At 40.2% G+C, this 15791-nt stretch overlaps 1 protein-coding gene across 1 annotated transcript in view; it reads left to right on the forward strand.

Moving 5' to 3' along the window:
• Window positions 1–15791, forward strand: part of tenm1 (teneurin transmembrane protein 1) — a 225126-nt gene that overhangs the window by 184459 nt on the left and 24876 nt on the right. Inside the window, exon 23 of the mRNA XM_042326725.1 lies at window positions 13810–13964. Within this exon, the coding sequence (XP_042182659.1) occupies window positions 13810–13964 (155 nt within the window). The remainder of the gene's footprint in view (window positions 1–13809; window positions 13965–15791) is intronic.

Here is a 15791-nt window from a genome sequence, read left to right on the forward strand (position 1 = left end):
ACAAATTATTGCGCTTAAAACGGGCACGTTTTTTTATCCAATAATGACATAGCGCCCCCATAGGTTGAAGAGGTCTATCGACAACGTATGATGCCCATGCTTTGGTTTTGTTTACCTGGCCACTGTTTCAAATAGGGGTCGTTGTTCTTTAAAAAATAAACTTGGAACAGCACCATCTATTGGTCAGAACTTGGTAATATTAGGCTGTAGGATGGAACATAAATCAAACAATTTAATACTTGTTCAGGATTGGTGGGTCCCCTGTGGGACGGTTGAGCTAACGTAGGCTAATGCGATTAGCATGAGGTTGTAAGTAACAAGAAAACTTCCCAGGACATAGACATATCTGATATTGGCAGAAAGCTTAAATTCTTGTTAATATAACTGCACTGTCCAATTTACAGTAGCTATTACAGTGAAAGAATACCATGCTATTGTTTGAGGAGAGTGCACAGTTCTGAACTGTGCACAAGTTATTAATAAACAAATTAGGCACATTTGGGTAGTCTTGATACAAAATTTAGAACAGAAATGCGATGGTTTATTGGATAAGTCTGAAATTTTGCTCATAACCTGCTCCCATCTAGTGGCCAAAATCTAAATTGCACCTGGGCTTGAATAATATGTTAAGGCCAGATCTAATGTGTTATATTCTCCGACATCCCTCTCACATTTCCACAAACTTCAAAGTGTTTTCCTTCAAATGGTACCAAGAATATGCATATCCTTGCTTCAGGCGGTCATTTTAAGCGAAAATTGAAAAAAATGTGGCCGATCCTTATTAAATGACAAATATCTCTGAAAAGGGGTTGGGGTCAACAAATTCACTGGGAGTACTTTACATAGGATAAAGAAACAATACTCTGAGCCGCAGCTAAACATCAGAAACAATTTCAGACCAATCTGAGATGGTGGGTGTTGAAATCCTCTTTCTTGTGCTTTTGAAGGGGGAATGACCCCCCTTCAACGTACAGGCCATTACAGGACTGTTTCAACAACATGTGACATGGTCCCCGGTCCCATGCAGCCAGTTTATTATTTTTTTGTGTGTGTCACATGGGAGTAAATGATGACAGCCAAATCAAAATAAAGATGTTACTGTAAAACCATGACGAGTGATGAAACTGTTCCTAAATCAGGGCACCCAGGCTGGGAGGGAGCAGAATAGTGTATTGCTAACAGGATTTAAGTGTGTCATGGCTTACAGATCTGCAACGGTAGGTGAGAGGAAGAGAGGCTGCGGTACTCCACGGCGTGGCATTAACCTTCAGGAATAATGGGTATTACTGGCTGTCACAGATACAGATGCAGTCATTCTGAAGCAGCTGCAGTCCATACATGCACTACTGTTTGGGCCTTCATTGATATTGATGTTGTATTGACACTCTCCTCAGTCCCACGGTTTTTGCAGTGTCCCCAGAAGCACATAAAACATTAGAACTATTAATTATAATAGCTCCCTGAACCATGAAACCACAACATCAGTTCATCACTGTCAGCTCAGCCAGCCTTGGATTTATCCTCATTTTGTGCATCCTGCTGAATTACGTTGTGTTACATAAATAGGACACTAAGAGAAAGGGCTTTGGATTATGCGTTTTTATGCCAACTATACTCTTAACTCGTCTGGCTATACTATTAACAGGCAGTATTACATTTAGTAAATTGTGTTAGGTTGTTTTTTTTGTTATACAATCATCTTCACTTCCCCAATGTGTCATAATCAAAGTAGTTTTGTTTTATGGATCATTCTTTGAGGACATATAAGGGTGTGATTAAATCAGTGAAAACTATTTGTACAGGCACGATCAAAATCAAGGAAACTGTCAGGTCAATTGCAATGTGCAAAAACAGGGGTAGTAATAACATCAGATTATTCTTTGTCTGAGAAAGAGGTGTTTTACTAACCATGCCACACACAGTAATGAGGCTGATGCAACAGATCAGAACTTTTAGCTTAAAATGTTGATTCAGTTTTATTTCTTCATATAAGCTTGACAATGCGCACTGCACCACGCAAGAAGTTTCATGAGACAAATATCTGTTTGAAATTAAGAAAGAGGGGAGATCTAAAGATACATCCTCTAACATGGGTTGCTAATATGACTAGGATTATGTCTTTGGCTGCTGGAAAATAAAATAATGTTGATTTGAAAAACCATAGAACACGAGAAAAATTATTTTTTCAATGGTGTGTCTATAAAATAATTTTCTCAACATTTCTATGGTTATATTTTTGGCTAGGCTACTTTGAAACAAGGAAAGACATGTCTCATAAAATGACAAGAAAGTTAATGGTTACATAATTTCAAACCGCCTCCGCTCAGATTTAAGTCAGGTGATGAGCGGTGTGCGGTACTGTCCTTCGCTCAGGTCTTTTGACCATTTGATCTGAATGAACCGTACCTCCAGTATGTCGACAGAATCAAGCCTTTATCCTTCATTATATTGGTCAAATATGACTGGTGTTTAGCCTATATTTATGTAATGAAAAGTCTCATTAAAGCTTGGCTACATTTTCCTCTTCCTCATGTCAGCATCTGTTTGGACATGAGGCTGTAGGCCAATATGCATATCACATACGCTTTGACATGTAGGCTTTTTTATTTAGGTACTTGAGAAATAGATTTAAATATTATTCCAATGTTGGCCTCTCTGATCAAATTCTGATCTGAGTATAATTGTTTGATATTGTGATATTTGTGTGATTTATTCTTCTTGACTTGTCCCGGACAAGAGGACAAGCGTTACTGTGAAGACCTGGGTTTATTTTAATATAGCCATGTGAGGCTGATGAATGGCTCAGACATGATGAGATGACACTCCAGATGGGGATGGATTAGTTGGTCTGTCGCTCATAACAACAGCGAAATTTAGATCAATCCATTCCCCCTGGTGAATAGATTCCCATGTTGTTACAGTAACTGCAAATACTACATTGTTCCACCTGCAAGCGACTGTGTACTGTACAAGCTAATGTTCCACTTGGCCTGAATAGAAATACGTTGTATTAATGTGTGGATTTTGTGATTAGTAATTTGTATGCTTTTGGTGATGATGGTTGGCAGGATTGTTGTGATTAGGACTAGATGTTGTTAGATCTGGCATACAGAGGAAAGGTGCTGTCTATTTGCAGTTTGATATAATAAACACACTTTGCCAGAGCACCTCACACAGTAATGATGTATTATTATTCTTTAGAACAATGCTTTAAAATAACCCTGACCTTTAGCCCAGCACTTGTGAAGGTTTTTTTTTTTTTTTTAGCTCCTTAAGACAGCCTGAGGGAGAAGCTAGATTATGAAAGATGACATTGGCACACTTTTTGCTAAATCAAGCAGTGAATCAATTAGGTGTGTTGGCGGGTCTTTAGTTGATGCTCTGTCATTGTCACACAGAGTCTTCCTTCATCAGCTTGTCAGCCTTTCTGATTGACAGGAGAGGGTGTGAATAATGTAGGCAGATGCCTTTAATTTCATTTTTGAATGGTAAAGAGGCCTTGCATTGCCAAGTTAATGTAACACACAAAGACGTTTTCTAATTAGTATATGGGTTCATGTTATTTTCTTATGCATGTATTAGTAATATGCATGGCCTGCTGGTCTTGTGTATATCATATGTTTTTGCTATTGGTTGAAGTAAGGAGATTGGAATATGGTTTAAATATGTGCAAGGCCAAATCTTTCTTCAGGGTTTTAAAACATTGTGATCGTGAAGCAACTTTTATGAGTTGATGTTTCCAAAGGAACCAGACTGAGCCTAGGTGTAAAAGTAGAGGGAATAAAGAAAGTGGATGGCAAGCAGTACCGGAGCGCCAAGTCTAGGTCCAAAAAGCTTGTTAACAGCTTCTACCCCCAAGCCATAAGACTCCCGAACAGCTAATCAAATGGCTACCCAGACTATTTGCATTGCCGTCACCCCCCTATTTTACGCTGCTACTACTCTGTTTATTATCTATGCATAGTCATGCTAACTCTACTTACCCTGTACATATTACCTCAAATACCTCAACCAACCTGTGCCCCCGCACATTGACTCTGTACTGGCTCCTGAGTGGCGTTGCATCTCAGTGCTAGAGGCGCCACTCAAATCCAGTTGGCCCAGCGTCGTCCGGGTTTGGCAGGTGAAGGCCATCATTGTAAATAATAATTTGTTCTTAACTGACTTGTCTATATGAATAAAGGTTAAATACAAATTATTTAAATAATAATATAGCCTCGCTACTGTTATTTTACTACTGCTCTTTAATTATTTTTATGTGTATTTTTTACTTAACACTTATTTTTCTTAAAACTGCATGTTGGTTAAGTAAGCATTTCCCTGTTGTATTTGGTGCAATTTGATTTGATTAGAAAAAGCTATTCTAACCAAGAGAACATCTGATATGCCATGAATAGCAACAGGTTAGGAGATGTTATTGTAAACGTGGTAGTTGTCATTGTAAACATGGGAACACATATTCATTCCGTTGTTATATAACCAGGGAACTGTAAAGTTCTGAGGGTATTGATTGGTAGAACATATTAAAGTGTAAGCCAACAGACAGGAAACCGATAGACTGAACAAGGATGAGGTCGTGACTGACTGTCGTGGTTGGAACTTAAACATGGATAAGCAGTAATGTAGACTGGCTACTTCTTAAACCGAGTTCAAGTCTATCCATTAGATAATGCATATCCAATGATCACTGGCGTAACACACACCCCTGCAAGGCAGGGAGGCCCACAGGCAAGAAATTACCTTTAAAAATGCAAAATTCTCTCAGCCTCTACAAAATGTGTAGAATGGCATGAGATGAACTATAAAATACACATTTTTCTCCCTGCCCTTTGGCAGTATGTGTAGCATTGCATGAAATTAGCCTTAAAACAGAAACAAAAGTTCTCAACGTCATGGCAAAATGTGTAGAATAGCTTGATATTAGCTATAAAACTGCACATTTTTCTATTTGCCCCATGGTGAAATGTGTGGAATTGCTCAGACCTTGCGGGTGGGGGAGTTATGGCAAGAAACTGCAGTACGCCACTGCCAGTGATATCCTGTTGCTTGATGCATCTTAGCAAGAAGAGGGCAGAATAAGTGGATTTTTCCAACAATTGTATCCTGAGTGACTAGGGCTCTTAAGGATGAACAAATGCTTTTAAAGAAAGATAAGGTCATTGGCAGACTGATTCAAATGTCTGATAACCTGACACCAGGTCCACATGCTTCATAATAGTCTACTCAGAAAAAAATGAGCTTTTAGAAAGTTTTGCCCCCCAAAAATTAAGTTGCACACTTCTAAAATATATTTTTAATCAATACACTCTTGACCTTAAAGCAGTCGATGGTCCTCACCCCACAGAAATCTGAGAGTTGTTGTTTTCTCACTCTAAATTCTTACCACAAAAATAGTGTAGCAGACAACAAAGTACTCAATACCATCATATCCAGAGATGTACTGTATATTGGATATAAATGCATTTAACTGACTGTTACAGGAGGATTTCACTGTGTTAAAGATGATTGTTGAAATCCCTGGTTTACTTGTTTGTTTACTTAATGCAATGTCATTTAGATGCAGTGTAGAGGGTCTGTAGGGTCTGCTAGAAATGTATCTGATTCTAACAGTAGCAGCAGCTATCAAGCAGCAGCTATGATGTGGTTAAACAAACATTGGATTTACTTCACTTTCAGTGGATTCATATTGACTGGAAATATGGTGACGAACCGATTACAAACAAAAAATAAATGCAACACATTGCGCATTGATTAAGTATTTTCAAGCTAGAGAGAGTGCTTGGCCATGAAATAGATGTAGAAGTGTTTTTATTCTTGATTATCCATAAAAAGGTCTCCCAGAAGTAGGTCAACCACTAGGTTCCGTAGAGTATCTGGCAACACGTTGCCTCAAGTGGGCCACAATGTACTGTAAACAAATTGGTATCAATAATACTCCCTCCTTGTATTCCATTGTACAATAGCAGTAATGGTAGTAGTAGTGTTTCAGGTGATATACTGTACCTCCCTTCCCAGTCTCAGAACACCAGTCACTTTAGCCCCCAGCCTTATTCACCCAAAAAGAATGCCAAACCCTTTGAAAGCCCACACTGGATCTCAATATTTTTCAATAACAAAGGTGGGCGTTAGCTATACCAGATACACAGATCCCATGGTTTAGTTTCAATGTGGCAGCGTTTCAAAGAAATTCATAAGCATTTTCCACCACGTTTGTGGCAGTTCTCAACTCAAACATATATGTCCAATTATCGACCTCCCGTGTGGTGCAGGAATCAAGCTGCCACACACGAAAGCCCTCTCCAGAGAGAACAAGAGCTGTCCGTACAATCATTGCATAGGACGTGTACACTCCACGTTATCAGTGCGAGACGGCATGGAGGCTGCCAGTGCTGTTTTAATGAGGAAGCATGCATGAAAGTGGCAGGAGCAGTCATCTGTGAACACACGTACGCTCAGGCAGGACCCACATATCAGTCTCTCTGATGTGGAGCAACTGGCTGTGGAAGCCAGGGAGCGGCACCAGGCACCCAGTCATCCAGGCATCCCAGGCAGACACATTGCAGCTTCCTCCAACCAGCACTGGCCAGGCTAGGCTGCCCTGGATATGTTGCGTTTTGCCCCAGCAGCAGGGACCAGAGATAGATCAGGGTCAAGAGCTTCTCCTCAAAATTAATGTTTTACCTTCTTTATTTTATTAAATACATTGGCCGAGGTATTAACGCTGGGTCAGACCTGGTGACTGGTCAATTCATCATTTTATTTCCCACCTTTTCCCCAGGGCATCCACCTAAGCTTGTGCTGTGAAATGTTACATGATACCCAGGGTAATAGCTTTGGACTCCTGGCATCTGAAGTAGCATTATTTTTGTCTGTGCCATAAATTATTTGGTCTCTCTCGTTCAGCAGTGGATTTAACTCACCAGGCCGATGTTTGGGGGTCAAGGATTCAATGAGGTAACCTAGACATGATTAATTTACAGAAGGATTAATCATATCTGGATGATTAATCTATTTAGCCCTACTTTTAGACCTCTCATATGCATAGGTATCAGGTAACAGTGTCAGTGTTCCATATATATTTTCTACCATAGAAAACGTATATTTGCATTTAAAATGATGCTTTGAATATATTTCACTATGACTATATAAAAAAATATTGTGCGAACACTACAGCAATGCAACTACCACAAACAATAAACCTGGAGTATAAGAGAGCTTTAAATATTAGACACAGTAAAAACTCTCCCCCTACTGTTATCCTAAAGTTGCTCTCAATATGTGGAAACTGGAGAAGACCTGAGGTAGTAGTGGTCAATACTTCCATCACCAGCATCACACAAATCAAAGGAAGTGGTTAGATGTGCTCCAACCCAGCATTTCTAGTATTCCTGCCTCTAAAACTGGAACTAATCCTCATATCCAACATGTGAGGGTAGCCAACCACTGGTTAGGCTACTCTGCCCAACAGTCAAGACTGTGGGGTTGACTAGTCTCATTATTACAATAATTAATCAATATTAAATAAAGATGATTGTTTGAAAAAATGACAAAGTCTCAGTATGAATTTCCACGACACCTGTACTCTCTGTTCACCCACGACTGCTTGGCCACGCACAACTCCAACATCATCAAGTTTACTGACGATCACTGATGGCGATGAGACTACAGGGAGGAGGTCAGAGACTTGGCAGTGTGGTTCCAGGACAACAATCTCTCCCTCAACATCAGTTAGACCAAGAAGCTGATCGTGGACTACAGGAGAAAGAGGGGAGAGCATGCCCACATCCACATCGATGGAGCTGAAGTCAACATGGCCTCAAAAAGTTCTACAGCTGCACCACTGAGAGCATCTTGACTGGCTGCATCACCACTTGGTATGGCAAATGCAGCACACTTGACCACAAAGCACTACAGAACATCACTGGGGCCGAGCTCCCTGCCATCCAGGACCGTTATACCAGGCGGTGTCAGAGGAAGGCCTGAAAAATTGCCAAAGTCTCCAGCCATCAAAGCCATAGACTGTTCATTCTGCTACCGTCTGCAAACAGTAAGCGAGCATCAGTCATCGGACCGACAGGCTCCGAGACAGCTTCTGCCCCCAAGCAATAAGACTGCTAAATAGCCATAAGACTCCTAAATAGTTCATTAAATGGTTACCAAACTCTATCTGCACTTACCCTATCTTGCACTGACTCTATGCACACTCACGAGGCTAAATAGTGCCTTCTGAAATTATTCATACCCCTTGACTTACTCCACATTGTGTTGTGTTACAGCCTGAATTCAAAATGGATTAAATATATATTTTTACTCACCCATCTCCACACAATACCCCATAATGACAAAGTGAAACATGTGTTTGTACATTTTTACTAATGTATTGAAAATTAAATATTTGAATATCTAATTTACATAAGTTTTCACACCCCTGGGTCAATACTTTGTAGAAGCGCTTTTAAGTCTTTCTGGGTACGTCGCTAAGAGCTTCCCACACCTGGATTGTGCAGCATTTGCCCATTATTATTTTCAAAATTCTTCAAACTCTTTCATATTGTTTGTTGATCATTGCTAGACACCCATTTCCAGGTATTGCCATAGATTTTTAAGTAGATTTAAGTCAGAACTGTAACTTGGTCACTCAGGAACATTCACTGTCTTGTTAAGCAACTCCAGTGTAGATTTGTGTTAGGTTATTGTCCTGCTGAAAGGTGAATTAATTTCCCAGTGTCTGGTGGAAAGCCGACTGAACCAGGTTTTCCTCTAGGATTTTGACTGTGCTTAGCTCCATTATATTTATTTTCTATCCTGAAAAACTCCCCAGTCCTTAACGATTACAAGCATACACATAGCATGATGCAGCCACCACTATGCTTGAACATTTGGAGAGTGGTACTCAGTGATTATATTAGATTTGCCCTAAACACTTGTATTTAGGACAAAAGGGTATTATCTTTCCACATGTTCTGCAGTATTACTTTAGTGCCTTGTTACCAACAGGGTGCATGTTTTGGAATATTTGTATTCTGTACAGGCTTCCTTCTTTTCACTCTGTCAATTAGGTTAGTACTGTGGAGTAACTACAATGTTGTTTTCTCCTATCACAACCATTCAACTCTGTAGCTGTTTTAAAGTCACTGTTGGCCTCATGGTGAAATCCCTGTGCAGTTTCCTTCCTCTCCTGAACTTATTTAGGCTTGCCATAACAAAGGGGTTGAATACTTATTGACTCAATACAATTCAGCATTTCATTTTTAATTAATTTGTAAAGATTTCGAAGAAAAAAAACGTAATTCCAAATTTGACATTATGGGGTATTGTGTGTAGGCCAGTGACACAAAATCTTAAATTCAGACTGTAACACAACAAAATGTGGAAAAATTCAAGGGTTGTGAATACTTTCTGATGGCACTGTACATACACACTCACACTACACTGACACTCTCACACAATACCCACACACATTCTCATGCATTACATACAAACGAACACACATACACTCACGCACACATACACACACACTTTTACACTCCTCATATGCTGCTGCTACTCTGTTTTTTATTCTACTCTTATTATTATCTATCCTGATGCCTATTCACTTTACCCTGCCTTTATGTAAATATCTACCTCAACTACCTTGTACCCCTGCACATTGATCTGGTACTGGTACTCACTGTATATAGCTGCACATTGATCAGGTACTGGTACTCCATGTATATAGCTCCATTCTTGTGTATTTTGTGTTACTCGTGTTACTATTTTTCATTTTAAAACTCTGCATAGTTGGGAAGAGCTCGTAAGCAAGCATTTCACAATAAAGACTACACCCGTTGTATTCAGCACGTGACAAATAAAATTGTATTTGAAGTAAACATGTTGCCCAGCATATTAACAGCTTCAACCCCAAGGTCACAGATACTTGCATTTACATTAAGCTGTTTTGTATTTTGGAATTTTAATTAGATAAAACTAAGATGAGTTCAAATGTACAATGGGTGTTTCTGCTCTGCTCTCTATTTCGGTACGCTCTCTGTTATTTGGGTTTCTGCTAGATGACACAGCCTTAAAGTCAGATTATATTTTGGGTATTAATTTAAGGTTGTGGTTAGGCATAAGGTTACCAATGTGGTTAGGTTTAAAATCCAATGTTAAGAAGTGAAAATGTTGAAATGGGCAGGGTTTAGCCATAATTCGACTTTGTGGCTGTGTTAACTAGTGACAACCTGTTATTTGGTACACTATGAAGGGTATGACGGGACCACATCATGCATAATTAACTAGATGATGAGGGTGATATGTCATGCAATTAAGCTCAATGATGAGGTACAGTATGTCTCTATACAAGTAGTATTGAAGCTAATGTTGTTCGAACATGAGTATTTTGGTTGAAATATATGGATTCTTAAATTATGCATTTAGAGTTCTATTATTCATGGAAACATGTCTGGCAATCAGTTAAAAATATCCTCTGCAGTATCTCTGTGTCTTAAACAGAATGAGCCCTTAAATTTGAGGATATAATGTGGACTGTGGAGTTTGTTCAGACTGCTGAAGTAACATTAACATTTTCCAGGAAAGCCTAAACACACACAGCATCTGTAGGATTTCAGTTTCATCTTATTTCACTGTTGAAAGAAATTACTTTTAATTTGTTGGTTTCATCATTGATTGGTCAGAGGAGTGAGTCCAATCACCTGGCTTCTCAGGCCCTGACCAGAGTCTAAATGAGAGATAACTGGCAGCAGACAGACAGCGCCCCTGGAGGAGTTGGCTGGCCAACCCTGATGTAAACACTGTGTGGACCTGGACACAAAACCAATAGGTTCAAGGCTAGTCCCAGTCCCAGAGAAGCAGCCAACACAATGCCCTTCGGCCCACCAGGCTTACTAAGTGCCTGACTCAAACAGGATATCTCAACCTGACCTTGGGTGGTAGGGGGGGCAGGTAGCCTAGTGGTTAGACTGTTGGGCCAGTAACCGAAATGTTGCTGGATTGAATCCCTGATATGACCAGGTAAGAATGTGTTGTTCTACCCACCAGGCTTACTAAGTGCCTGACTCAAACCGGATATCTCAACCTGACCTTGAGTGGTACAAGGATTGATGGCAGAATTGTTTTGTCAGGTTGTTCACACGAACATAGTAAAGAAGTCCATTCTATAGGCTCTCCATGCCAAGGCAATCCATTTACTGTGCTGTACCTCATAATTGTGTATTCCTGATAGACATGAAATGCACAACCATTGTAGGGGTGGCAGGTATCCTAGTGGTTAGAGCATTGGGCCAGCAACTGAAAGGTTGGTGGATCAAATCCCTGAGGTGACAAGGAAAATATGTTATTCTACCCCCAAGCAATGCAGTTAACCCGCTGTTCTCTGGACACCACAGATATAGATGTAAATTACAGCAGCTCCCTGCACCTCTCTGATTTAAAGAAGTTGGGTTAAATGTGTAAGACACATTTCAGTTGAATGCATTCAGTTGTACAACTGACTAGGTATTTGGCTGTTGTATGTCACAGCTGTTCATTTCAGCTCCCAAGCCTACATTGACGGTCTTAGTTGAAAACCTACACATACAGTACCAGTCAAAAGTGTGGAGACACCTACTTATTCAAGGCTTTTTCTTATTAAAACTATGAAATAACACATATGGAATCATGGCGTAACCTTTTTTTTTTAAACAAATCAAAATATATGTTATATTATTAGAAGTAGCCACCCTTTGCCTCGATGACCGCTTTGCACACTCACAACATTCTCTCAACCAGCTTCATCAGGAGTGTTTTTCCAACAGTCTTGAAGGAGTTCCACATATGCTGAGCACTTGTTGGCTGCTTTTCTGTCACTCGGTGGTCCAACTCATCCCAAATCATCTCAATTGGGTTGAGGTCGGGTGATTGTTTTGGCCGGGGTAGGCCGTCATTGTAAATAAGAATTTGTTCTTAACTGACTTGCCTCATTAAATAAAGTTTTTTTTTTAAATGTGGGGGCCAGGTCATCTTATGCAGCACTCCATCACTCCTTCTTGGTCAAATAGCCCTTACACAGCGTGGAGGTGTGTTGGGTTTGTTGTCCTGTTGAAAAACAAATGATAGTCCCAATAAGCTCAAACCAGATGGGATGGCGTATTGCTGCAGAATGCTTTGGTAGCCATGCTGGTAAAGTGTGTCTTGAATTATAAATAAATCACAGACAGTTTCACCAGCAAAGCACCATCACACCTCCTCCTCCATGCTTCACGGTGGGAACCACACATGTGGAGATCATCCGTTGTCCTACTCTGTGTTTCTCAAAGACACGGCAGTTGGAACCAAAAATCTCCAATTTGGACTCATCAGACCAAAGTACAGATTTACACCGGTCTAATGTCCATTGCTCATGTTTCTTGGCCCAAGCAAGTCTCTTCTTATTATTGGTTTCCTTTAGTAGTGGTTTCTTTGCAGCAATTTGACCATGAAGGCCTGATTCAAGCAGTCTTCTCTGAACAGTTGATGTTGAGTTGTGTCTGTTACTTGAACTCTGTGAAGCATTTATTTGGGCTGCAATTTCTGAGGCTGGTAACTCTAATGAACTTATCCTCTGCAGCAGAGGTAACTCTGGGTCTTCCTTTCCTGTGGCAGTCCTCATGAGAGCCAGTTTCATCATAGTGTCTGATGGTATTTGCGACTGCACTTGAAGAAACTTTCTGGATTGACTGACCTTCATGCTTTAAAGTAATGATGGACTGTCTTTTCTCTTTACTTATTTGAGCTGTTCTTGCCATAATATGGCTTTGGTCTTTTACCAAACGTATATATTTTTTTTTCAATGGTCAGTGTGTTAAAAACATTAAATTTGTAACACCCTTTGAAACCTCAAAAGAGTATACTTTTTTATTAACATTTTACTTTGACCATATATTATTTTTGCAGAGAAGGGACTCTGTTGTGTTGACTATTTTGTCATATTTTTCAATTAACACAATTACAGAGGATGCTGCTCAATGCATGCTGCAACTAGCCAAATTGTTGCCTTGAACCTTTTCAAACTTAAATTTCAGAATTGGTTTTAAGGATGTAAGCTCCTCTAAGACGATTAAAGCTGCCTCATTCATTGGGATTGGAAAGTGTTGGAGGAATGCGGCAGCCAGCAGCATGTGATCTGGAATCTGCATTGCTTTGTGAGCTCTAAAGACTCCCAACTTGCATTGCAAATCTCATCAAATAATACCCAGACACTTGATTAAATTAATTGGCTATTATTATCATGCAGCACACATCTCTGTGGGGAAAGGGGACTGATGACAGGGATAAAAGTAGTCACTCACTCCACCATGGAGCCAGGCTGTTCACCATAACAATGTGATGAGAGAGCGAATAGACTGCTGTTGCAATCTGTTACTCCTTAATGGGAGCTCTGTTTCAATACCATCTTGGTCCCGCTGTTCTTTGAAGGATTTTAGTTCATAATTCACTCTTTTTGAACAAACATGATTCAGACTCACTGTTGTCTACTGTAGGCTACAGTATAGGCATATTGTCCAATAAGGAATGAATGGGTGTATAAAGATGACATACAGCATTTCATTCTCTCCCTTTGAAGGTAGTTCAGGAATAATATGCCTATTTTATTGTTATAAACAGCCTTTATCACAAGACTGGTCTCTTCCATAATGTCAAAGTCTGGTGAATGTTGTCATAAAGTGTCATCACATGTAATGTCAAGCTTATAATATTGTCAGAATAATCACATCTATGACAACAAAGTGTTACTGCTGTTTCTTTGATACTGAGCTGTGCGCTCATGCATTGTCTCTCCTTCCCCTTCAACAGGGATTGCAGTGGACAAGCAAGGATTAGTCTACTTTGTTGATGGAACCATGATTCGCAAGATCAATGGAAAAGGAATGATATCAACTGTCATTGGTTCCAATAGCCTGACTTCCACTCAGCCATTAAGTTGTGATGCCCGCATGGATATTTCACAGGTAAGATGACTAGAAGGCACACACACACACACACACACACACACTCACACACACAGTGAGCTAGGAATGTATGGTATCCCAAGCCTTGCATTTACATAGGGCAGTACTGGCAGACTGAACGGACAGAAAAGTATTTCAAAAGCAATTATTTACCCCTTATCTATGATTGATATCATCTTCTGGTTCCAAGGATCTTATCATGCAAGGATTCCCTTTTAATCTATACACAGTCATATATAAGTAGCACAGTTAAGTCATCAATAAGTAATGTAGCAAAGCATTAAAACTGATATTAGCGATGAGCAATTAGACAATAATGTCCAAGAGAAAAAAAATAAACAAGTAAAGACAGATCTTTTATCTATCTGACCTATAAAAATGGAGAGACCTGATATCGAGAATGAAATTTCCTTTGAGACGTTCCCGCCATGATTAACTGGCCTTAGCGGCTGAATGCTCCCTCTCAATGGAGAGTTTTATTCCTGCTCCTGTCCCTGCTCTCATGAGCAACTGAGGCCCAGATAGGGCATGGGATGCACCCTGACTCAGAGAGCAATTATTCTCAGCCCTCAGACCTTGCCATAGGAAACCATCTTTATCAGAGTGCAAATTAGGCTACACCATGACATTCAAGGGGTCGGCGTGTGCACGGAATATTTTTAGCGGGCCTATAATAAAGGTCAAAATTCATTACCTTTTAATGTGGCATGAACACAACCAGTCAGGATATTTTCATCTGATTGTCAAACAAATCACTTAAAAAAGTAGGCTTCCTCTGCATGTTTGTCCACTCCAAAATAATTCCAGCATCCAAACTGCATGTACAGTGCATTCAGGAAATATTCAGACCCCATTACTTTTTCCACATTTTGTTACATTAATGGATTAATTTTTTAAAAATCCTAATAAATCTACACACAATACCCCATAATGACAAAGCGAAAAGAGGTTTTTAGAAATGTTTGCAAATATCTTAAAAATAAAAAACAGAAATACCTTATTTGCATAAGTATTCAGACCCTTTGCTATGAGACTCGAAATTGAGCTCAGGTGCATCCTGTTTCCATTGATCATCCTTGAGCTGTTTTTACAACTTGATTGGAGTCCACCTGTGGTGAATTCAATTGATTGGACATGATTTGGAAAAGCACACACCTTTCCCATAGTTGACAGTGGATGTCAGAGCAAAAACCAAGTCATGAGGTCGAAAGCATTCTCTGTAGAGCTCCGAGACAGGATTGCATCGATGCACAGATCTGGGGAAGGGTACCAACACTTTCTGCAGCATTGATGGTCCCCAAGCATACATTGGCATCCATCATAATTTTAAATGGGAGAAGTTTGGAACCACCAAGACTCTTCCTAGAGCTGACCACCCAGCCAAGCTGAGAAATCCGGCTCCCAAATGGCGCAGCGGTCTAAGGCACTACATCTCAGTGCTAGAGGCGTTACTACAGACTCTGGTTCGATTCCAGGCTGTATCACAACTGGTCGTGATTGGGAGTCCCATAGGGCGGTGCCCAGCGTCGTTGGGGTTTGGCCGGGGTCAGCAGTCATTGTAAATAAGAACTTGTTCTTAACTGACTTGCCTAGTTAAATAAAGGTTAAATAAACAATTTAATTGGAGGAGAAGGGCCTTGGTCAGGGAGGTGACCAAGAACCGATATGGTCATTCAGACAGAGTTCCAGAGTGCCTCTGTGGAGATGGGACAACCACCTTCCAGAAGGACAACCATCTCTGCAGCACTTCACCAATCAGGCCTTTATGGTAAAGTGCCCAGACAGAAGCCACTCCTCAGTAAAAGGCACATCACAGTCTGCTTGGAG

The sequence above is a fragment of the Oncorhynchus tshawytscha genome, linkage group LG09 (genome assembly GCF_018296145.1).
Source record: "Oncorhynchus tshawytscha isolate Ot180627B linkage group LG09, Otsh_v2.0, whole genome shotgun sequence".
In the NCBI taxonomy this organism is placed as follows: domain Eukaryota; kingdom Metazoa; phylum Chordata; class Actinopteri; order Salmoniformes; family Salmonidae; genus Oncorhynchus; species Oncorhynchus tshawytscha.